Raw genomic sequence first — 25676 nt, 5'->3', positions numbered from 1 at the left:
GGAACCCTATTCTTCTGGCTGCAAATCTATTGTGGTTCCCATACCACGATGTCTTGGGGTTATATATAAGTCTAAGGCACTAGCTTTAGCTGTATTTATGCCAAGAAAGCATTGTTGACAACCAGGCAAAATGAGGACGTACTTGGAGGCATGAAACATCGAAGAACAGGAAAGTAGCAGGATGAAAGAAGCGAATAACTCACATAGTGTTGGAAGAATGAAAAGTTGTCCTTTACAACTCCTCTTTGGGACAATGATTTTCAAATCTATTCTTCCCATTTCACATATGAGGAAAAGAGAAATGACTTATCCAAGGTTGCCATGTTCATTCATGCCAGACCCTTGGGATGCCTGTCAGTCTTCCTGTCATCTGAGAGAATCTGGGAGACAGACCAGCTACGAGGATCGTAACTCAGATGGTGTGTGTGATTGAGGCAAAAGGGCTTTTGTGGCCACCTGGCAGGTCCCCAGGGTGATCAAGAAAAGGTTTCAAGGAGGGGAGTGGTCACTACAGGCAATGGGTCCACAATGATAGCACATATGCTGGGACAGGGAAAGTCCTAGTTTAGGGAGTCATTAGGAGTAATTGGGAATAATTACTACAAGGGGCAGCTTTTACCCTCAAGCCTCAATAAACCAGAGGGAAAGGGCTCCAATTAAGAGAACTGTCACAGTATTCTAATTCCAACAGAACAGAGCTCCAAAGGAATACTGTACTAGGACAGTGCTCCTTGTCCTCCTTCCTGGTGTCCTACCCAGTTGACTTTAGTACACACTTCCTCACCTTGACATTCCTGGTCTAGTCTGAGTCTTCCTTTAGACTTTGTTATATTTAAGAATCCCTAGCTCCTGACCTGGCTTGGCCTCTGGTCAATACCTTGGTTTGATCCCAGTAGAGATACTGCCTCATTCTTTCAAAGGTATGTGTGGGAAGGGTGGGGAAGGGAAGTCTCTCAGGCCCTGTGGTTGCTCGCTCCAGAAATTATCTGGCAGTACCCCTAAATGAGGACGAGCCTATGGCAGGCTTCTGGTGAAAGCAGAAACTAGACCTAGGATCATTTCATTGATGTAAAGAATTTCTAGGTGAGAAAACATCTGCCAATGTAGATTGCTACCTTCTCTCTAACTTCGGAGCACTGAGAGGTTAAGTAACTTGGCCAGGGTCACACAGTCAGGATGTGTTAGGGCAGGACTTGAATCCCAGCCTTTCTGGCTCCAAAAGTGACCCTCTTTCTATCATGTCACATAGAAACAAAGGTAATAATAAGAAATAAAATTGGAGGTGATTCTAAAAGCACAGTTATTGTGCTAGGCCCTAAGAAAACTAGGTGGTACAGTGTATAAAGCCCCACTCCTGGTCAGGAATACCTGAATTCAAATCCAGCTTCCGACACTTATTAGCTATGTGACCCTGGACAAGTCATTTAACTTCTGTTTGCCTCAGTTTCCTCAACTATACAATGTAAATAATAATAGCACCTACTGAGAAGCCAATGAGTTAATAATTGCAAAGTGTTTAGCACAGTACTGGCAGGTGTCATACAGAAACATGAAACTATGTCCCTGTGGCTTTACTGTCTGTATGATGTTTGAGTCCCAAAGTCTCTATAAAATGGGTTAAAGCTTGTCAAGCCTAACCATCTGCCCGACCATCTGTTGTGCTGGAGACTGGGAAAGGGAACAAGATAGGTATAATGGAGAAAGACCCAGGTTCTTAGGTGTGCAGTGGGCAAAGAGCAGAGCCCTAGGAGGCCTGCTCTAAAGGATTCTCGCAGTTCATTTCTTTGTATGGCCAAATTCTTTTGTAGTTCCAGAGTAAAAGATGAACTCAAGAAAGAATTCATAAAAGAAAGGAGCAAACTTTTTTTTTCTCTTCAAAAAGCACAAGGCTAATTGACAAAGGGCAGTACTAAAAAGGTCATCCAACATCTAGATAACTTGGGTGGAACATTGTCTATTTTTTAGTCTGCTTCCTCCTGGAAGGAGGACAGTTTATCGCTCTGGATGGAGTATATCATGTACAAGTTTCTAGAACTTACCATGCTGTAGTTCTTCAGAGCCAGGTGAGCTTTTCCCATGTGGAAATATGCTTTTGTGGAGTTTTGATCACACTGTACAAAAAAGGATAATAGAACAGGTTTCAGGATTTTAAGCCATTACACAGGATAAGCGTAAGGACAGGATATGTGATTTCTTTGCTACAGAAAACTCCCAGATCAATAAACTTTCTTTATCAGTGCATCTTTTCTGCAATTTGGGAGTCTTGGAGTCAAAAGAACTGAGAGGTTAAGTTTCACACAGGGTCAGACAATTAGTGTAAAGTATGACTAGAACTCAGGTCTTTGGATCTTTGAGGTGCTCTATCCAATATCATGGTCTCTCAGTTGCCCAGTCAAATCCGTCTCTTCGTGATCCCTTTGTGAATATTGAAAGTCAATACTGTCCATTGGGTTTTCTTGGCAAAGATTAGGGGAGTGGTTTGTCATTTCCTTCACCAGGAGTTTAAAGATAAAAAAGGTTAAGCTACTTGACCAGAGTCACATGGCTAATAAGTGTTTGAGGCTAGATTTGAACTCAGGTCTTCCTTTTGGGCCTTCCAGGGTTAGAGTTCTATTCACTGAGCCATCTAACTGCTTCCTAAGTCATTAATTAGCTCCTGATAATTATCTGGCTTTTGTGTGTAACTAAGATAAGTCAGTTCTCTAGTTCTCAGGATGGCTACACTAAATCTGCCAGTTAGAGCTCATCTTTGGTCCCATGACCAGATCAGGGGCAGGTAGGTGCCCAGTTGATGGAGAGCCCAGCTTGGAGTCAGGAGGGCTCTGCCTCTTCTTAAGTTCAAATCTGGCCTCAAATATGAGCCAGGTGACCCTGGGCAAGTCCTTTAACCCTGCTTGCCTCAATTTTCTTAGCTATAAAATAAACTTCAGAAGAAAATGGCAAACTACTCCAGTATCCCTGCCAAGGAATCCTTAGTTGGGGTCATGAAGAGTTGGATGTAACTGAAATGACTGAACAACAAAATAATAGTTGCAATTATTTTTATATCTGAAATTTTGCTAGTACTTTTTAGGCTTATGAAACACTTTGCATTCATAATGCCGGAATGTCTGTGAACACAATGGCTCCCTCTAGTGAAAATCCTATAGAGGAAGGCTTCTTTCCCCTCTAGCACCATGCCCAACATATAACCAGTGAATATCTAACTCAGGACCTCCTAACCATGATGGGTGGCTCTCCATCAGACAACACCATTTTTTCACTTTCAAGGGATAGGAAGAAGCAAAGGAGAAGCCTTTCACTTAGAATAGAGCTGAAGGGGGGGGCAAAGTAGCTGGCAGTTCTGGGCAGAGAATCCAGGGAACATAAGGTGAAGCATCTTTTAATACTGCTTCTTTTTATTGCACCAAAGGTCAACTTTCTTCGGTAATTAATATATTGACTTATTTAATGAAACTGATGTGGTATCTGTTTTTGAAAGCTCAAAGTCTCCAGGGAGGGCTCAGAAACAAGTAGAGGGTAAAACTCAGCTAGAACATACTGGTTGAAAAAGCAGTGATGAGAAATTAAAATGGGAAGCTAGCTTGTTGACACTAAATTCTGAAGGTATCTAAAAATCCAGAATAGGAGATTTTTATGCTGCCATGACTATTACTACTTATAAATAGTCAGGAAGAATTTTTCTTTCTTAGAAGACATGGCAGAGATGTAGAGCAATGTGCAAACTACTTGGGATATGGCTTTGTTCATATGTGTCTGTTTTTATTGGTCCTGGGCTCATTTAGAATGGTTAATCTTGGCTGGATGAAAAAAGATTATGTGGTTTTGCCATCTTTAATTAGATCTCTGTCATTTGTTTTCTGGATTTCATACTATATAGATGTGCTTCATTGTCTCTTTTTTTGTGTTTTTAGTTCTGTGATTATAAAGAAGGGATGTTACTCCAAGGAAACATGCAAAAGCTGTTCTCAGATACTTTTAGAGATAGTAAAGCATTTGCTGGCGTGGAGAAGTCAAATGTTTTAAGGAGCATTCAAATCCACAATGAAATAAAACTATTAGCACTAAAGAGGAAAATGGAAATGAAATCCCTCCCCAAAAGACAAATAATTGACAAACTATTGCTGAAAACATTCTAATCCTCAGAAAAGTAAACAAAAACATACAGAGGGAACCTGGAAGGGTTCTTATTCCTCTGGATTCCTTTCCAGTGTAGCAAGGAGCAGATTAGTTCTAAGGTATGATACTAACTATAACTTGGGCAAGTCACTTAATTCTGTTTGCCTCATCTGTAAAATGAGTTGGAGAAGGAAGTGGCAAACTGCTCCAGAATCTTTGCCAAGAAAACCCCAAATGGAGTCACAAAGAGTCAGAAAAAAACTGAAATAACTGAACAACAACAGTGCAGTACAAGTTTCTTGAAGTTGGAAAAGAGGTAAAAAGACCATTAAAAAACAAACAACAACAATCTAAAAAACCTAGTTACTAATCACTACTACGAAGATAAAGTTAAAGGCAAGGCAATACAAAGACTGGGTTACTCTAGATCACTGCTTCTTCTCTCTATCTGTTGATTCTTTCTCTATTACCAAATAAATCCAAGTACCCCTCAACCTTTATCCTTAACTAGAACTGGCCATCCTTTCACGCTATTGTCCTAAGTCTCTTCCATCTTTCTCATCAAAATTCCTAGAAAAGGATAACCACACTTGTTGGTTTCACTCTCTTCTCACTTACTCCTGAATCCTTTGCAATTTGGTTTCTGACTTCTTTTCTTGATTGACACTACTCTTTCCAAACTTATCAATAAGTGCTTAATTGCTAATCTGATATTCTTTTTCTTCATATTATCTGTATCTCCTAATACAGTGCCTACTCCATAGGAAGATCTTAATACTGTTGATTGATTATATTCTATATAATTTCCTTTTCTATCCTCCAAAAATTTTCATGTGGCTTCAAAGTCTCAGTAGGTATTTAACAAATTTAACTGTTAGACTGTTTCAAAAATGTAAACACCATCAGGCTTGGTTCCACCATTAATTATCCTTCACTTTAATTAACTATTTGGAAACAAGCCAATATATTACAAAGAATTGGCATAAAAATGTGCCTGTTCTCTTGCTCCTTTTCAGATCCAAATAGAGAAGGAGGCCTGGTGGCCCAGAGAGTGAATAAAATGAGTGAATTCCCTCCAGAGGAGGGAATAAAAATCTCTCTGGCAAAAGTTACTCAGAATATAACTTTGACCTTTGGTAAGGAACATCTTAGAAAGATTTCTTTACCTTTATCTCATTTGTAAACCAAAAAACAAACAAATCAAACCTCCACGACTCCAAAAAAAAAACAGAAGAATGGCTTGAAACTGAAAATGAGCTGTATTTGACAATCCACCCTGGACAATTCTTATAACTCAACTATTGTTCTTCAAAATATGAAAAAAATTGATAAGTATTTTTATAGAATAAAAAAGTAATATACTCATAGATATCAGTGAGTTATGTTTTTGAGGGAATACTTTATATAAGCCACTTGATAAAAGTTCTAATTTGTCCCCTTTGTTTGATTAACCAATCATTAGGTATTTGCTGAAAACCTTAGCATTGCCCAAAACTATGCCATGAAAATAAGGTCTTATGTTGAGATCTGGGATGGATATAGTTTATTATTCTGTTGCCTCTAGGCTAAAATATAAATGGCTATGTTCAGTTCTTAAAACCCTTCACCAGCCTCAATGGACAATGCTCTTGCACTCATACTATGATTCAACCAAGCTCAACTTGTCTCTGCCTTTTTCACAAACAGTAGCCTACCTCCCATCTCTACCCCTTGGTACTGGACTGATGCCTCATACCTACTCCATCCTCCCCTCCCCTCATAAAATCCTTCTATTTTTTTCAAGGTTTAGTTCAAAAATCCCTTTAACATAAAAGCCTTTCTGGATTACCTCATTGCCAATGACCTCTTTTCTAAACTCTCTTATACATTCTTTGTGTTTTTTTAAATTTTTTTATTTTTATATTTATTCTGTATGTATTCAAACATTTATTTGTTGTCTCCCCTATTTGAATGCAAGTTCCTTGAGAGTAGGGATTGTTTTACACTTCCTATTTGTGTCTTCAGTGCCTAGGCCTGGTACATGCTAGGCATTTAATAAATACCTATTGATTGACTGATTGATTAAAGATTATTTAAATACAAAGTCACTTGCCCACCACAGTAGGTGGGCAAATTGTTCCATTATTAAAGGACCTTTTCAATTTCATCCTTCACTGCTTATTATGATAAATTCAGGATGATCAAAGAATTATAGAATTTTAGAACAAGAAAATACCACATACAATAGCACTATGCCTAAAGCATGACAGGCAGAGGGGCTGAACAATAGATATTTTTTATCCTGATTATTCTCCCCCAAACGGGGGGTGGGGGGGAGAATAGTAAATTTACAAATGACTAGACCTAGAGAAAAAACATAATCCGTGGGGAAAAATTATACATGTGACATTTCAGAACACAACTGGCTGGGCTGGGTGCCCACAATAGATTAGGGTTCTGCCTCTGCAAACACAGCCCTGATAAGCAGGTTTATTTCAATTCAGCACAGGCTGCCTCATCCATATCTTGCCAGGTACATTGCCATTTGGTAGGAGGGAGAGTATCCTCTTACCTTCAGAGCCCATTCACAATCCACTAGAGCTTTTTCATATTCTTCCAGTTTGATGTAAGCCTGCAATGACACAAAGGTTGTGAGAGGGAGCACTGGTCAGTGCAGAATAAGCAAAGTATCTGAGACTCAAACAGCCACTGAACCTCTGCAGAGAAAGGGTCCATCTCACAGCTACCTTCTGGTGATTTCTACTGAATGGAACCAAAGAGTAGCAAGGGAAGCTAGAGCACAATTACTTATTCTCTCCTCCAGAAAGACTGAACCAAATTGCGGCAATCAAGAGCTTGAGAAAGCTCAGTGGTCCCTGAATGGAAGATGAAATTGTCACCATGACACCTGGATGCCAGGCCCCCTCAAGGGTGCAGGAGCGCTCCCATGTAAGGCTCCACTGTGGGCTGAATGACCCCAATCACTTGAAAATTACTCCTAGCTTCACTCCTAGCTTGAAGGGTTCCTTGGGAATAAAAAATGTCATCTGGATTCCTATCCTCACAGCAATTTTGGAACACTGAATAGTGTCTGTCTGTCTGTCTGTCTCTCTCTCTCTCTCTCTGTTTGTTTCCTCATCTCTACAAATGAAAGGATTAGATATGATCATCTCTAAATCATATTTTTTGGAATTTAATGCCCTGCCCTGTCATTTGGCAATATTCTCTGTACTCCACTCCAAACATATCCATCTCCAAACCTCCCAGGATGTAAGTAAAACAAGAGCAGAGGAGGGAGTAGGGCTGAGAAATATAATCTTCCTGTTATCACTGCTATGATATGATCATATCCTCTACATGAACATATATATATACATATATATATATATATATATATATTCGACATTTTTCCTTTGAAGAGCTCTCTGTGAGGCAGAAATTATCCCTTTTCAAGTGTCAAGAAGGTTAAGTGACTACTCTAAGGTCTGCCAATTGGAGAAGGGATACCAGAAGTCTACCAATATTCTAAGTCACAAGCAAACATTTTGGAAACAGAAAGCATATAAAGTGCAGTAAATAGAAAAAGATATTCACATAGATCTTCCTATCATGAACTAAGGGTGGTGTGCGGTGAAGGGATGTTAAATAGTCAAGCACACTGATCAAGAATCAAGCAACATCTTGCTTTAATGAATTTCTGCAGTGCAGCTCTTTGATCTGATGAAAAGGAAACTGAGATGTGGTACTTCCATTCAAATTGGTTTATGGCCTAATTGAAGAAGATGAATCTAGGGCTATCTGTTCCATAAAGCACCCTCCATTTCTTCTGGTATCTGCTGTTTCATTTAAAAGTCAGGAAATGTGAGGAAGAGGGGAACATTCATTCAAGAGAGGGCTTATTATTCAGGCTTGGATTCTGAAAAAGTTGACTATTAGTTTTCCCAATATCATGACATAATATTTTCCCCATCTATACTTAGATTTTCTCATTCTGTATTGTTTTCTACATCTTAAATGACGTACATTTTCCTAATGGCAATTAAACTCTAAATTTATCTAAATTACACTAGCAATCTATTGATCATAATATTATTTGTAAAAGAAAAACAAAGTGATGAAAGGGTGGGTTTTCTCTTCAGCACAGAGCAACATAATTCAAAGAGCCCCTATTAAGTGTACTATAACACTGCATGCATATTGGCAAGGAATTTTAAAAATAGTCAGGGGTTCAAACAATTCCCAACACCAGACTGTACAGTGTGTGTTTTATTTCTCTCTGATGAAATGCGTCTTAGGATAAAATGGAAAAGGAGTTACTTCCTCAAAACTTTTCATCACTTTTCCTTATTCACATCTTAATTTCAGGACATTCTGCCATTTAATGAGACTCTTCAGTTAAAAAAAAATAAAGTATAACCTCAATGATTTAGGTTAATCTATATTGGTAAATGGCATGAATTAAAATTTTTAAACAACTGTATTTTTGTTATTTACTAATATCTGGCTTATGGCCCAGAACTCCCAAGCTTTAGTCTTATGTTATCTAGGTATTCTCCTAGGAATGCACCTCCAAATCAGCCTTTTTGACTGCTGTTACCCCAGGGAAATAATGGAATGTAACTTAAATAGCTTGTGTGTAGGGCTTCCCAGTTGTGGATTTAATTCCCAGCTAATTCTATCTAAGTTTTCAAGGTTATAAAGTTTAAAACCTTGTTGTCTTCTTTTGAGTCCCCACTCTCATACTATATAACCAATCAATGGCCCAAAATCTTGTTTCAATCCCCACATCTGTCTTATATGTCCTTAAGGCACTCAACCCTCCCTATCCAGTCTATTGCAATAGCATACTAATTGTTCTTTTCTGCTTTCAGTCTTTCCTCACTTCAAACCATTCTCCACAAAGGAGCCAGTGATTTTATCTACTCAATAAATTCCAGCAGCTCTCTATTATCTTTAGGACCACAAATAAACTCCTCTGCTTGGCATTTCAAGCCTTTCCCTATCATTCCCTATCATTTAGTCTTATCATACTCTTATTCCTTTTCACACACTACAGTCCAGTCATACTAGCCTAATCACTATTGTTTACAGATGACAATCCCTCTTTGATCTCCAATCTCTTTGGAGAGATAGGCTGATCCCTATATAGGAAATGCTCATTCTCATTCTCTCTCTCTCTCTCTCTCTCTCTCTCTCTCTCTCTCTCTGAAATTTGAACACACCTAAATGTATATATAAGATGTCGCTACTATTAGAATGTGAATTTCTCTTTTTAAATATAAATATTTTATTTGTTTTCCATTTTTTCTATAAAAGTAGTTTCTACTTATCATTTTTTGAAATGTTTTGGATTTTACAATTTTCCCCCCAACCTCGCTTCCCTCCCCCCTCCCCCCACAGAAGGCAGTCTGATAATCTTTACATTGTCTTCATGCTATACATTGATCAAAATTGCATGTGTTGAGAGAAAAATCATATCCTTGAGGAAAAAATAAAACATAAAAGATGGCAAAATTATTTAGTACAAAAGACAACTTTTTTTAATTGAAGGTAATAGTCTTTGTTTAAACTCCATAGTTCTTTCTTTATATATAGATGGTATCCTTCATCACAGATACCCTAAAATTGTCCCTGATTATTGCACTGATGAAATGAGCAAGTCCATTAAGGTTGATCAACACCCCTATGTTGCTGTTATGGTGTACAATGTTCTTCTGGTTCTGCTCATCTCATTCAGCATCAGTTCATGTAAGACTTTCCAGGCTTTTCTGAATTCCTATCCCTCCTAGTTTCTAATAGAACAACAGTATTCCATAATACACATATACCACAATTTGTTCAGCCATTCCCAATTGATGGACATTCACTCAATTTCCAATTCTTTGCTACCACAAACAGAGCTGCTGTGAATACTTTTGTACAAATGATATTTTTACCCTTTTTCATGAGCTCTTCAGGGTATAGAGCCAGTAGTGGTATTGCTGGATCAAATGGAATGTACATTTTTATTGCTGCTTGGGCATAATTCCAAATTGCTCTCCAGAAAGGTTGGATGAGTTCACACCTCCACCAGCAATGCATTAGTGTCCCAGATTTCCCACAATCCCTTCCAGCATTGCTCACTGTCCTTTCTGGTCATATCGGCCAATCTGAGAGATGTGAGATAGTATCTCAGAGATGCTTTAATTTGCATTTCTCTAATCAGTAATGATTTAGAGCAATGGATATCTTTGATTTCCTCATCTGCAAATTGCCTTTGCATATCCTTTGATCATTTGTCAATTGGGGAATGGCTTGGGTTTTTTTGTTTTTTTTTTTTATAAATTTGACTCAGTTCTCTATATATTTTAGAAATGAGTCCTTTGTCAGAAATACTAGTCGTAAAAATTGTTTCCCAAAAGCAAAAGCTTTTTAATTTAATGTAATCAAAATTATCTAGTTTATTTTTAGTGATGTTCTCCATCTCTTCCTTGGTCACGAACTGCTTCCCTTTCCATAGATCCAACAGGTAAACCATTCCTTGATCTCTTAGTTTGCTTATAATATTGTCCTTTATGTCTAAATCCTGTACCCATTTTGATCTTATCTTAGTATGTGGTGTGAGATGTTGGTTCAAATCCAAGTTTCTGCCATACCAACTTCCAATTTTCCTAACAGTTTTAATGGAAGAGAGTTTTTAATCCCAGAGTCTGGACTCCTTGGGTTTATCAAACAGCAGATTACTATTATCATTTCCTGCTATATCTTTTGCACCTAGTCTATTCCACTGATCCACCACTTCATTTCTTAGTCAGTACTAGACAGTTTTGATGATTTATATTTATAATTATTATAATTTATTTATTTATATATAATTTATTATATATAGCAATAAATATGATTTATTATATATAATTTATTATATCTATAATATAATTTTAGATATGGTAAGGCTAAGTCACTTTTTTCTTGAGGCAAAGAACTATTTCAAATTCTATCCTTATAGTCTCAGTACTTGCAAGTACTTAATACATGTTTGTTAATTGATTAAATTCCCATATCTGGACCAGGAAACATTCCTCCCAAGGAAAAAAGAAGAAAACATGTAAAAGACTCCTAGTCGCCTATAAACAGTCACTATTATTTTCTTCCTTTTGTGGTTAGCCCCATCTTTCCTAAAGGTTTCCCAATTCTAGCATCTGATGACAATTTATACTCCTTTTGGAAGGAAAACAAACATGAGGATGCCAAAGGATGCTCCTCTGTTACCTGCTCCAGGTTCTCAATACTATGATACTATCCTGTAGAATTTGGGGTTAGAAACTAGGCTTTCCTTTCCCCTCAAATAGTATTGTACTGCTCACAAGGGTCATAGTATGACACATACTTGTATATGTGTGTGTGCCTAAACACAAATACATGCATGTATATATACATATACACACACATATGGGGAGAGGAATGAAGGGGGGACAGGAAAAGAGGGGAAGGGAGGAGGGGAAGCAGGAGAAAGAGGGAAGGGAGTAGAGAGGAGTCAATGGCATAAAGAAGGCAAGAAGTTGTCTAAACTTTTTATAGTTCCCTCAGAAACAATATTAAATCAAGCCTCTAAACAGAGGCCAGCTATGAGACTTCTAGCCTCTGTACAAAGGCCAATTGCTAGCCTCAGAACCCCAACACAACAGGCATGATTAGGCCAGGCCATTCCATTAAATTAAAAAGCTTTTGCACAAACAAGACCAATACAACAAAGATCAGAGCAAAACAGGAAGCTGAGAAACAATTTTACAGTCAACATTTCTGATGAAGATTTTATTTCTAAAATATGAAGCAAACTAAATAAAATTTGTAAAAATAAAAGTCATTCCCCAACTGACAAATGGCCAAAAGATAGTAGTTTTCAGATGAAGAAATTAAAACAATAGCTATATAAAAATGCTCTAAATGACGACTGATTAGAGATATGAAAATTAAAACAACTCAAGGGGACAGTTAGGTGGCACAATGGATAGAGCACCAGCCCTGGAGTCAGGAGGACCTGAGTTCAAATGAGGCCTCAGACACTTAATAATTACCTAGCTTTGTGGCCTTGAGCAAGCCTCTTAACCCCATTGCCTTGCAAAAAAACCTAAAGACAAAAAATACAAAAAAAAAAAAAAAAACAACCCAATTCAAACCTATCAGATTGGCTATTATGACAGAAAAAGGAAATGATAAATGTCGAAAGCGATGTGGAAAAATTTGGACACTAATGTACTGTTGGTAGAGTTGTGAAGTGATCCAATTCCTCTGAAGTTGGATGTACCACACTGTGCATATATAACCTTTGATCCAGCAATATCACCACTAAGTCTGTATCCCAAAGAGATCATCAAAAAGGGAAAAGGATCCACATGTACAAAATATTTATAGCAGCTCTTTTTGTAGTGACAACGAATTGGAAATTGAGGGGATATCCATCAATAGGGGAAAGGATAAGCCAGTTATAGTATATAAATGTGACAGAATCTCCTTGTGCTATACGAAATGATGAGCAAGCAGATTTCAGAAAAACCTGGAAAGACTTATATGAACTGTTACTGAGTGGGATGAGCAGAACCAGGGGAACATAGTACACATTGATAGAAACACTGTGCAACAATCAACTATGACAGACTTAGCTCCTCTGAGCAATACAGGAATCCAAGACATTCCCAAAAGATCTGAGATGGAAATATCATCCACAACCAGAGAAAGAACTATGGAATCTGAATACAGATCAAATTATACTACTTTCACTTTTTAAAATTTGCTTTTTTTTTCTTTCTGGTGGTTTTTCCCCTTTTGTTCTAATTCTTCTTTCACAACATGATTAATATAGAAATGTCTAACAGTATTATACATGCATAACCTATATCAGATTGTTTGCTATCTTGGAGGAAAAGAAGGGAAGGGAGAGAGGGGGAAAATTTTGAACTCAAAATCTTACAAAAATCATGTTGAAAGCTATCTTTACATGAAATTGAAAAAAATATCATTAAGAGTCAAAATAGAGGGGCGGCTAGGTGGCACAGTGGATAAAGCACCGGCCCTGGAGTCAGGAGTACCTGGGTTCAAATCCAGTCTCAGACATTTAATAATTACCTAGCTGTGTGGCCTTGGGCAAAGCCACTTAACCCCATCTGCCTTGCAAAAACCTAAAATAAAATAAAATAAAATAAAATAAAATAGAGTCAAAATAGAAATTAAATAAGAATATTTAAACATAAAAGTGTTAGTAAGTAGAATTATTTGCCTCAATGGTACATAAGAAAGCTTTATAATTAGCATGCTAGTTATTTATAGACGTACTTTAGCGTGTGAACTGTATTTTCTAGAGGTGGCTAACCATTCCTCAACTGATTCAAATCAAAAAAGCATTTATTGTCAAACTACACTGTATCTAGCTATTTTGCTAATTCAGCTTTAAAAATATGCTGCCCCTCCTTATATAAGCTTCTTCAGGCAAAAATTAATTGGTGTAAAAGCACTTATCATTTGTTTGAGGAGACAACCAGATACAGAATCAGATAAGCAGGCTTCTGCTTTCCCATCTCCATCCTTCATTTGCTTAAAAAACCCTCTTTTCAGAGATAAAGTAAAAAAATAAGTTTTGATCTGTTTGAATTACTGAAGACATCTGAACTAATGATATTAGTTTCATTCATCTCTGTCACTATAAAATTGGTCTTTCCTACTTTCAGTATTTCCATCTCTTTTATTCAGGATTTTTCCTGTCTCCTATATAAATTCCTTAAAGGAATTATTGAAGTTAGTTGAGGGGAGAAGGAGAAAGAGAAAAAAGAAGGAAGAGCTCAAGAAACTAAACCCCTAGGTAATTATTTCTGATCCCACTAGGTACAAATTGATTCAGGATCTTAAATGGGCAAGTTATCCTTTTTTAAAGTTAGGCTATTTCCAAAAAAAGCAGGCTTCCTATGATGACAGCACTCTCAGAGAATAGCCATCCCTTTCAACTTTCCTCATTATGGGGAAAAATACCAATTACAGTACAAATCATCAGATAAATATATGCTTCTTTGTCCTCTTCAGAAAATGTCTCAATTCTGTCAGCCATTCAGTGTTTTGGTCTCTTTCTTCTCCCCTATATTTCTGGGGAATTATCTTTCCATTTTTCCACTTCATTAAGCTCTCTATTTTCACCTTTCTGACTCATTGTATATTAAGTTAGTAATTCACGTTACCTACCAGACTATAAGCTCCATAAGGTCAGGAACCCTGTGCTATCTAAATTTTGTACTTTGCCTAGAACTTAGTATAGCAGCACACATTCAATATTTTAAAAAATAACAAAAACATACTGAATTGTTGCCTTTTTTTTTAACAAAGCAATGGGGTTAAGTGGCTTGCCCAAGGCCACACAGCTAGGTAATTATTAAGTGTCTGAGACCAGATTTGAACTCAGGTATTCCTGACTCCAGGGCAGGTGCTCTATCCACCGCGCCACCTAACCACCACCCCCCCTCTTTTTAAAGGAATGTGCAGAACCCATTTCTTTGATCTGCAGTACATAAAATAAAAGGGCCAGTTAGAGAAGTTGAGCTGGGAGCTCTTTCTGGTTAATACCCAAGTCACTAAAATAAAGGGCTCGGGAGAGAAGGGAATGGCCTTAGGCTGGTCTCTAAAGGAGGCTTTCATTTCTTGAAGTCTCTGAGTTAACTGACCTGGGCCCGGTTGGTGTAGAGCACTTCCATGTCCTTGAGTTTCTTCAGCCCCTCAGTATAGTGCTGGACAGCCATCCTGTAATCACCTTTCAGAAAAGCTTCATTCCCTTTTTCTTTGAAAGCTATAAAAAAAAAGAGATCCACAGACATAAACTTTTATTGTAAATAGGAAAATCCTTCAGAATCTCACAACCTGTTGCCTAAACATACCTTCCTTCACGGGGAATAAAAGAGGCTTGTCATTTCTTCCAACTCCTCTATGGCTTCTGTATAATCATATTTTATGCTCAAGGGCAATCTTCCTAAACCCATCCCCAATTTGCCATGTTTCCTTCCTATAAGACTTATTGCTCTTTTTTTCAGTCACAAAGACCAAGTCTCAGAATCGAGAGCATGTTGAGGATCACAGAGGTTGCTGGTAAATATGTGGTCATTTACACCATATAACTAACAAGGACTTGGGAACAACCCTGAGTACTCTTCTTCCATTATACCCACTCTTTCCCATTGTTCCAAATCTTTTCTTCTTTTATTGCATTTGTTTTTCTTTGCCTCTTTCCCTTCTTCTCTCCTTAAGGCTGCTAGTAGTACTTGCTGGAATTCTTTAGTCCCACTGATGTCATTTGGGATTAAATAAATTGCTGATCCTTCCTGTTACATCCAATGTCAACCTAGAAACTTTAGGGGAAAAGCTTTTACTGTGGAGATATGTTTGAGGACAACAGCATCTTTACATAGGATAAGAAGGGTCCCCGGGGGCCAATTCGTCCCAGCTGTCATCTTTAAAAGATCCCCAAATCCTTGTAAGCAGGCATGAGGGGCCTCAAAACTCTCCTTTGGGATTGATTCAACCAATTCTCTCACTAGGGGCTTATTCTCAATTTGTTGGGTGGGAGGAGAAAGTACCCTAAAATGTGTTTTGCTGAACAACATCTTTTCCTTGGGCTCATTACAAGTCAGCCAATTGAGAACACAGAACCTTCATGTTTGGGTCACACTCTGAGATTCTTTCTAGTCTAAAGTGGTTCCTCTAATGGTGGTAAACCTCAACAACCATTACCATTTGCTAGACTTTTGTTCTCTTTTCTTCTCTTAGCTCGTTCTCTGGCATCCTTCTCTAATATTTCCATGAAGACATCTGTTGGAGAGAGGGGTTTAAATGGTTAAACTAAAAATGAGAATTCTATAATCACTCCTCTAGTTCAAAGAGAGAGAAGAAAGCTTTTGTGCAGCCATGCTTTCTATGCAAAGACACGTGCACGCGTGCAAGCATACACACACACACACACACACACACACACAGACACACACACACAAAGACTTCTGAAGCCACCAAGTTGACATCTTCTTAATTTGACATTAAATGGTAATGTATGTGATGTATTATTATACATGATGGCTATGACTGTGTGTCAGATTTGAATTATGCCTTTTAAAATAGTCTTTCTCTGGAGGAGAGACTTTTTTATTCCTTGCAGAATAATGAGCCTGTGAGCTAAGCAGCAAAAGGAAAGGCTAGATCCCTTGGATAGTGAAGAAGTGGCACAAGAGGTGAAACACTAACAGGTCATCTTGCAGAAAACTAGTGGGAAAATAAGGAAAGAAATTTTAGAGAGCTGTCAGGTCACTAAAAATAGGTTAGCAAGTCACAAGATCACAGAAATTATGGTTATGAGGGACCTCTGTAGTCACTTAGTCCAATCTAAACAGAAAGCACCTCTATAATGTTTACAACTAGAGTCTTTTTGAAGACATCTAGTGACAGTGATCCTACTAACAATGGAAAAGATTTTTGCTGACTCACAATTTCTGAACTCATAAGGCTATGATTTACAGTTCTTCAAGGTAGGGGAGATCAATAAAATTATTGAGAATAAAAAAAAACTTAGTAGGAAGAGAGATACAATCTTACCTGGGTTTGAATCATCCACATTCTGCTTTGCCAGATTGTTACATAAGTCACCAGGAAAGAAAAGAAAATTTCATGAGTTATATATGTAGCATAGTAAAAAGGGAAATCAAAACAGTTATATGAGCAGGACTACTCTGAACCTAATTAAGTTTCCTGATTTGTTAAGGCTGCTATCAATTACTGAAGTGTTCACAATTTTCTTGGGATGAAACAGCTCATGAGATCAAATCATAAATTTGATCGTTATGGGGCTATGAAAGAATTTTACTCCAAGGGACAGTTCCAAGATGCGATCTGTTTGTAAGGGTTAAAGGATCTCAAAGGTGAGTCAATCCCTAGTGGATCACTAATGGAATCAAGGTAATAAAGTACTGTGACTTTAAGTATGGTTCCCAAGTTCTATGTATTCATGAAAAAGTGAACTAAATCTTAAAGCTTATTAAAACGAACTCAATGTTCTTGTTAACAATGAACAAAAGGAACAGAAAATCAAACTTCAGGGTTGAGACTTCCTCATGGAAAATGATCAAGTCTGACAACTGTTGAAACTGAGTGATATAGTCATCCTTTAGCTTCGTGTTTGTGTCTCATATCTACTATCTACCACAATTTGTTTAATTCCATAATAGAAAGGAAACCTTCGTGGGAACTTGTGGAGGACTAATCATTGTTTTGTTCAGAGTGGTCCTGCATTCATCTTGCTCTTGGTCCTCCAGAAGCTGCACTTTCTTCTCTGCCTCATCCATGGCCCTCTGGCGCACATCGAAGTCTTCAGAATTCAGTCCCTGAACCAAAGTGGCTTAAGAGAAATTACAAATGAACTAATCAAAAAAGGCACAATTAAACGGAAGAGAGCTTTCTCTACTAAGAAGTTCCAGGCAGAAGAAATTCAAAGAAGCACACTGAAAAGACTGCACAAGAGAAAATAAGAATGAGTAAGTAGCTCCAATAAGGAAAGACCAGGGATTATTTAGCCTGGAGAAAGTTATAGAGGGGACCTAATTATGGTCTTTAAGGAAAGAAGGAGTTATAACCATTCATGAATTTGAACCCATCAGGGGTTATATCTTTTCTTGAGGGTAACTGGGTTCTGTAGGCTTTTCCTCTTTTGTGTAGAAGATTTCCTTTATTAAATCTAAGACTTTCTAAAACTTGAAGAGGTAACTGATAGTTTTAAGAGAATGTAGAATTGCTTTGGTGCTTTGTACAATCAGTAGAGATTCTTAATAATCTTAATGGAGCCAAGGTAGGGAGATATTTTGACTACAGTAATTAGAATAGACAAGAATACCTCTTTAGGACTTGCTAGTCATATGAGTCCATGAGATAAGTGCACATTTGATCTTTTGGCCCTCGAGGGAAAAGTGCTGCCTATACTTTTGCAGAAATAAAAAAAAATGAACATTCCCTCAAACAACAGAATGCCAGATGTCAACAACTGCAGTCTTTGAATGATGTCCCCTAACACTATAATATTATCTTACTGTATAGGGTAAAGTGGGAAACTACAGTTTCTTCTTGCCCTATTCTAGATAGAAGGCTCTTAAACATAGTCAGAACTAACATTATAATCCCAATCATAACATTAACAGCTTCTCTTTACCAATTAACAGCCAGAAAATATTGCCCCAAGCTATAATATCACTGTTTTTCAATACTCCTTCTGTTTAAATTCAATTACATTTTTTCTTGAAGTTATAAACCTGTCAGGCAGTCTAATAACTAAGTTCAAGTAATCATTCCTTTTTAGCCACCACCACTCACCAAAAAAGAACTTAATTTGTTTATGATTTTCCAGTACTTACAGATTTCATCCACATTCTTGAGAAATTTCTGTAAGTCTCTCTCTTCTTCCTCCTTTGCCATTTCAGAACACAGTCCCTGAGGAGGCCAGCAACAAATGATGGAAATTAATAACAATAAAACACTGAATGGAATTTGTCAGGCTTATTAGCTCTGAAATCTAAGAGTCATTTTTTTACACACAATTGGTTTATAAATGTCATGGATTATAGGAGGGTAATCTATTTCTTTTCAGTTGGTATTTAAGGCCAACCCATACTCATTAATTGTGGATGCAACCAGAGTACTACGAGTTGTCCCCCTGCTACCAAAATCACTACTTCTATGAGACACCCAAAGAACACCTGTAATCCAAAGCCCTTCAAAGCCAATACACCAAAGCAGTCTACTCCACGTCAGGAAAGAGACAAGATGGAAAGGCATCTGATTATTAAAGGTATACCAGAGGGGAGGCTGACAGGGAGCCCTAGATGGATTAGAATTGTTGCTGAGTCTGTTAGTTGAAGGGTCTCTCTCAGTAATGGCTGCTAGAAGGCAGGATGAGCTGGGGTTGGGGTTTCTATAGCAACATGACAGATATTATTGACAATTTGCATCTAAACCACTCATAAGTACTAGTAATAATTAAATGCAAGTTGGGCTTAACTTGTCTCCAGGAGGGCAGAGAAGTTGCTACCTGGATGAAATGATCAGCATTACTTAAAATAATCAATAATCTCTCCCTTAATTCCAATCTATATTTCTTAGGAGGCAGTGTATTAAGAAACCTGAATGTAATCTTGTTTCCTGGTAGTCACTAGTTCAAGTTGTATGACCTCAGATAAGGAATTTAACCTTTATACACCTCAAATACCTGATCTATAAAATGGGGATAATATATTAATTCCCAAGTTCCATCTTCAGCTATCAAATTGGCCTTCCTAAAGCACAAGTCAGATCATGTTCTCCTCCTTCCTTAAACTTGAGGAGCTTCCTAACACTATCAAAATTAAAATAAAAAAAAAAAACATTTGTGCCATTCCAGACTGCTTACACTTTACTCCTCCCAATCATGAACTCTGTAATCTCATGACCTTGGTCTCCTGGCTGTTTGTTTTTTTAGATAGGACACTTTATCTTCCAAGACTTTGTTTTTCAAAGTAAAGACTGTCAGAGTGCAATCTGTGTGTGTGTGGGGGGCGGGGGGGGGCTGAGAAGCAAGATTGGGGGAAAATGTACAACTCAAATAATATCTTTAATAAAAATAAATTTAAATTTAAAAAATAAATAATAATAAAAAGGCTTTGTTTTCATTGGTCTTCCCCCATGGCTGAAATTGTCTCTCTCCTCATTATCTCCTCTACCTTCTGGAAGCTTTTCCTTACCTATGTATGCCCTTTAGTGCCAGCCCTTTTCTCCTGCTGATTAACTCCACTTTATCTTGTATACAGTTTGTTTTACATAGTCGCTTTCATGTTGTCTCCCTTTGTATCCCCAGAGCTTTAGCACAGTGTCTGGTCTATAGCAGGAGCTTAATAAATGCTTGTTGGTTTTACTTTTGTGAGGAAAGTTTAGTTTATAACCTTTAAAATGTTATATAAAGATTGGCTAATATGACAAAAAAGTAAAATTCTCAATGTTGGAATAGATGTGAGAAAACTGATATACTAATACATTGTTGGTGAACTGATTCAACCATTTTGAAGAACAATTTGGACATATGCCCATGGAACCATGATTCAAAAATACTATTGTAAGGTCTATATCCCAGAGATCATAATAAAGGAAAAAGACTTATTTGTACAAATCAAATATACATACATATATATATATATGTATATATATATACATATATATATATATATATATATCAGCTAAGAATTGTAAATTGAGAAGATGCCCATCAACTGGAGAATGGTTGAACAAGCTGAGGTATTTGATGGTAATGGAAATTATTGGGGCTATGAGAAAGGACAAGCAGGATGATTTCAGAAAATAAAACCTGGAAAAACTTAGACGTACTAATGTCAAGTGAAGTGAGAACATTGTATACAGTAACAGCAATACTGTATGATTTGGAACTCTGAATGACTGAGTTTTCCTTACCAATTCAAAGAGTCAAGACAATCCCAAAGGGCACATGAAGCAGCATGTTCTCAACTTCCAGAACCGATACTGTCTAATTTACAGATTGAAGTATGCAAAGATATAAAGCTATCCTGGCTCAAAAAGAACTTTCCATCAGAGAACTTAACTGATACCTGTGCTGGTCCCCTTGCACAGTCAATGGATAATTCCTTTTCATAATGTTTTTAAGGGCATAAAGTAAAATACAAAGGAAACCACCTGAGAGAGAGGTTAAGATCTAGTTAAGTGCCTGAGGTAGAATTAGAACACTCTTCTTCCTCCACTGTGCCACAAAAAAGCCTAAATTATCTTGAAAGTTACAAAAATATTTAAAAAAAAATAAGTTGGGGCAGCTTGGTGGCACAGTACATTTAACGGGTATATACAGTAGGACTGTCCTGAAAATTCAAATCAGATAAGAAGACTGGAGAACACATCAAATTATTTGTGTCTTCTACTTTCATTTGTGACTCTACTAATTATAAAAGTGCAAAAAAGGAACAGAAAATAGCTTATTTGGGGTGGCTAGGTGGTGCCCTGGATAGGGCACTGGCCTTGGAGGCAGGAGTACCTGGGTTCAAATCCTGCCTCAGACACTTAATGATTACCTAGCTGTGTAGCCTTGGGCGAGCCACTTAAACCTACTACCTTTCAAAACTTAAAAAAAAGTGAATGTTTTTAGCAATATTGTAATGATGCTCAACTGGGATGTCGTCACGATAATCGATGCAATGATCCAAAACCATCATTCCAAAGTACCCAGAAAGGCAAATGCTAGGCGGACCAGAGAGCTGACCTCTGAGGGTAGCCTGAAGCAGGCTTTTTTTCACTTATTTTTTCTCATTTTTTTTTTAACACGGTTCAGATGTTAATTTATTGTCGCCATCGCCTCACTTTTATAAGTAACACAGTGCTCGCTTTCTCGGGGGCTGGGGGAGGGGCTTGGAACTCCAATTTCTAAAAAAAAAAAGTGTTAAAAATCCGTAAAACCTTTCATTTCTTAAAAGTCCAAGCAGTCTTGGGTTAAGAGGGCCTGCCCTGTCACAAAGGTCACGCCTCCCTGCGACCTCCACCAGGGCGCAGGCGCGAGCAGCAGCTTTCCCGCCTTTCCGCCTCAGCGGGCGCGCGCCCGGCTCCCGATCCCTCCCCGCCCCCATCCGCGTCCCCGTTGCCCGGGCAACCGCCGGGCCGCTTTTCTCTCCTCTCCTCCCCTCCCCCTCCAGCCCAAGCGCCGGCCCAGCGGCCCGGCCCGGCGTCGGGGTGGCCCCGAGCACCCCACCTCTCTCGGCCCGACCTCTCCTGCTCTATGTCTTCCTGCCGTTCACCCCGGGACGCGGCGTCCGCCCCGGGAGGCTCCTGCCCAGCCCGCTCCGCGGCTACTCCGACCGGACCGGAGGGTGGTCACGGGGTGGGAGAGCGGGACAGGGATTGGCCAGCTCCGCGGGGGAGGGCCCATGAGGAGGCGGGCCCGGGATTGGTTCATGAGGAGCAGTGGGCGGGGCCACTGGCCTTGTAGGAGGCGGGGCCAAGGGCCCAGGGTTGACCCTGTGGGTCTCCCGCTTTGGCAGTGGCCCCAGGGCGGGAGCTGGAGGCTTCGGACCGGGCAGCTGGGTGCCCTTGGACAAGCCAGCGGGCAGTGATGCTTGCATGGGGGAGGGACGGGGGCTGCGGGCCTTTCCTCCCCTCAGCCCTTCTTGCCCTCCCACTGACAGTCTTCCTTTGTTCCCTGCCGCATTGGGTTAGGTGACTAGTCCAAGGTCATACAGCTAATGCGGTTCAAGCGTCTGAGGTCAGATTTCAGTTTAGGTGCTACCACGCTGGCAGTCTCTGTTCCTCAGGAGCTTCTTCCAGCCACCCTACCCCCTACCCACCACAAGCCATCCTCCCTCTGCTTGTTCCAGATTGTTGTCCTGGCATACTGAAATTGTTCTTTTCTTTTTTTTTTTAGGTTTTTATTTTTGCAAGGCAAATGGGGTTAAGCGGCTTGCCCAAGGCCACACAGCTAGGTCATTATGAAGTGACTGAGACCGGATTTGAACCCAGGTCCTCCTGACTCCAGGGCCGGTGCTTTATCCACTACGCCACCTACGCCCCTGAAATTGTTCTTTTCAAGGTTACCTGTAATCTCTTTAAGAACCAAATCTGATGATGGCCTCTTGTGGATCATCATCCATCTCCCTATACCATTTGTCATTGCTGACTATTCTCTCTTCTTGGAGCTTTACTGATTGAGTCTCCTTTTATCTATCTGAGCTATCTGAAAGTCTCCTCTGCTGGGTCATCACTCATGTCTCACATGTTCCCCCCCAAAATTTTTAAATGTATCCTAATAATCTGTCTGAATCCTTTATTTGTATCCATTCTCCTTTCTTGACCTCTTTATTATCTCTAACTTGATAACTCTCAGATTTATTTATCTAAACCTAGTCTCCTCTCTGAACCCCAATCCTGCATCATCAATTGTTTTTTGGATACTTCAGATATGGTAGGTGTTGTCCTAAATGCTTTTAACCAATACTGTCTCATCTGATCTATTTTACAGGTGGTGAAACTTGAATCTGAGAGTCTAACTGAAGTTGCTTCACTGACTTGGATGTTTGAATGGACATATGGATGTCCCATAGACATCCCAAACTCAACAAGTCCAATACCAAACTTACCTTTCCCCTCAACCCAAACCTTCTCAGAACTCCAATATCTTTGTTGAGGGTACCTTCTTGAGCCTCCTTCTAGTCATCCAGGTTCAACATCTAGACATTAGCTTTAACTCCTCACTAACTCTCACCCACATATTCACTCAGTTCCCAAGTCTTATTGATTTTACATGAATGAATGAATGAATGAATGAACAAAAAGGGGGAAATCTGTTAAGCACAGTTATGTCTAAAGTGCTGGGGAGGCAAGGAAAAAAGCAAAGACAGTTCTTGCCCTCAGAGGAACTTATATCCTAATGAGGGAGACTACATACAAAATAGTGGGCAAAGAGAGAATCTTTAGTCCCGATAGTCCTGGTGGAGTGTCGGCATAGGGAAAGTACAAAACAAAGTGCCTGCAAAACTTTCACACATCCTGTACTTTCTACTGTTGCAGTAATTATCCTTAGTTCAAATCCACATCACCTCTCTCCTGGAATTGTTCCTGTAGCCTTCTAATTGATATCTCTTCATCAAATATTCCTCCACTCTTTTGGATACCATCCTCCACACAGCTGCTAAATGATAGACCTAACTATGGCAATAGTTCCTTGTCTTTCTGATCAAATAAAAAGTCCTCTGTTAATATGGAAAGTCCTTCCAACCTGGACCTATGCCAGCCTTATTATTAATCATTTAGTTTCTCTCCCTCTCTGGTTTGAAAACAGAAATGATAAGAACAAGTGGGGCCCTTCATTTTTCTGTCTTTTTTAAAAGTTTTTTGCAAGGCAATGGGGTTAAGTGACTTGCCCAAGGTCACATAGCTAGATAATTATAAATGTCTGAGATAAGATTTGAACTCAAATCCTCCTGACTCCAGAGCCAGTGTTCTATTCATTGCACCACCTAGCTTCTCCCTCTTTTCTTTCTTAATGGAGTTGAAGGACCCACTTTGCTTACAAAAAAAGGGGATAAATAACCATTTAATCCTCTAACCATAAAAAATATGAACCAAAGAGTAGAGGATACCAACTGAAGGAAGAAATTCATTAGCTGTGTGATGCTGGGTAAGTCTCTTAACCTCTGTTTGTCTCAGTTTCCTCATCTTAATATGTGATATTAATAGTACCTACCTTCCAGGATTGTGAGGATCAAATAAAATAATAATTTTAAAGTTCTTAGTTCAGTGCCTGATAGTCAACCCTTCATAAATGTTAGTTATTATTATTATTATTATTACTATTTTAATTCTGTCATATGCTGGCTGTGTGACCTTGGGCAAGTCACAACCTTTCAGGGGATTAGCTCAGGGATGTCAAACTCAGAAATCATATGTACATGGGCCTTATTTTGACCTAGAAATTGAAATTGACATTGTCTGTTCTATAGTATTTTTATCTATTTTGTTAAATATTTCCATATTTACATTTTAATCTGGTTCAGCAGTTTCAGACCTGATTGACTGCTATGCTCCCACAAACTATCTAATATATAAGCTGCAGAGAAGGTATATCAGAAAGAGGAATTTTCTCACCAGGTAGTGTTCTATACCTACTCCATTTTCACTCCATTCCTGAGTGAAATTACTCTGAAATAGTCACACACTCTAGCTATATTGAAAAGCACTTTCTTGGAATGGGAGAAAAACCTCCCTTGTAGGCAGCAGGGTTGTTCTCACTAAATATGGGAGTTTGGGAGGTCAAACCATCATGTCAGCATATATAGGAGTTTTTTGGCTTTGTTTTTTAAGCTTGTTGTTGAGAGAGAATGGATGCAATGTTTGATAATTTTCTCTTCACAAATAGGCAAAAAAACCTGTTTTAATTAAGGTATGTACATTGGTTTTATAGACATTGTTTTATGGTCCTCCAACCTATTCTTCTTTGAAGATATTTTCTAGATCTTAAGTCTGTGGTTGCCACAAGAAATGAAATTTAAGACCTAGGAAGAACACTTCTGTTGGGTTAGGCAGTCTTCTTGCACTGAACAGTTACCTGAGAGCCACCTCTTAAACTGACAATTTACAGGTGAGGGTATTGACAAAGAGCAAGTTATACAAAAGCTGCAGCCTTGGTGTCTTCTTCCCTACCAGAGCCTCCCCCAACACTGGTTGAGAAACAGGACTGGGAATAATAGGTAACTACCAACATAACTTTTAACAATTACTCAATTTTCCATTTTTTTAAAAATGTAATATTTGAGAAAAGAAATAAAGCAAAGCATAAAAAAACAAGGTATGCCTGCATTGATGACATAAAAAAACTGCAAAATGTTGGATTTAGGTTGGAGTCAGAAAGCAGTAGTTCTGAATGTAGTTCATGAGGATTTATTTGATGGTAAATCTGTAAATTGGACAAAACTGTAGATCCTGATAGGAAGCAAAGATGGTGCTGTAGATGTAACATTGGGCCTAGAGTCAGGCCTGTGTTTGAATTTGGCTTC

At 38.6% G+C, this 25676-nt stretch overlaps 1 protein-coding gene across 3 annotated transcripts in view; it reads right to left on the bottom strand.

The window, feature by feature from the left end:
• The window catches only part of TTC12 (tetratricopeptide repeat domain 12), a 56070-nt gene extending 34042 nt beyond the window's left edge, over positions 1 to 22028 (bottom strand). For all 3 annotated transcript variants that reach the window (XM_074216695.1, XM_074216698.1, XM_074216696.1), the window contains exons 1-8: positions 21881 to 22028; positions 18498 to 18573; positions 17331 to 17491; positions 16693 to 16714; positions 15841 to 15918; positions 14781 to 14902; positions 6671 to 6730; positions 2040 to 2111 (exon numbers count right to left, since the gene is read on the bottom strand). In XM_074216695.1, the coding sequence (XP_074072796.1) occupies positions 2040 to 2111; positions 6671 to 6730; positions 14781 to 14902; positions 15841 to 15918; positions 16693 to 16714; positions 17331 to 17491; positions 18498 to 18558 (576 nt within the window). In that variant the 5' untranslated portion in view covers positions 18559 to 18573; positions 21881 to 22028. The remainder of the gene's footprint in view (positions 1 to 2039; positions 2112 to 6670; positions 6731 to 14780; positions 14903 to 15840; positions 15919 to 16692; positions 16715 to 17330; positions 17492 to 18497; positions 18574 to 21880) is intronic.
• Between the last annotated feature and the right edge of the window lie 3648 nt (positions 22029 to 25676).

The sequence above is a fragment of the Macrotis lagotis genome, chromosome 1 (assembly GCF_037893015.1).
Source record: "Macrotis lagotis isolate mMagLag1 chromosome 1, bilby.v1.9.chrom.fasta, whole genome shotgun sequence".
NCBI classification, from domain to species: domain Eukaryota; kingdom Metazoa; phylum Chordata; class Mammalia; order Peramelemorphia; family Peramelidae; genus Macrotis; species Macrotis lagotis.
The sequence above is the reverse complement of the archived record's forward strand: the minus strand, read 5'-3'. Positions and strand labels throughout refer to the sequence as shown.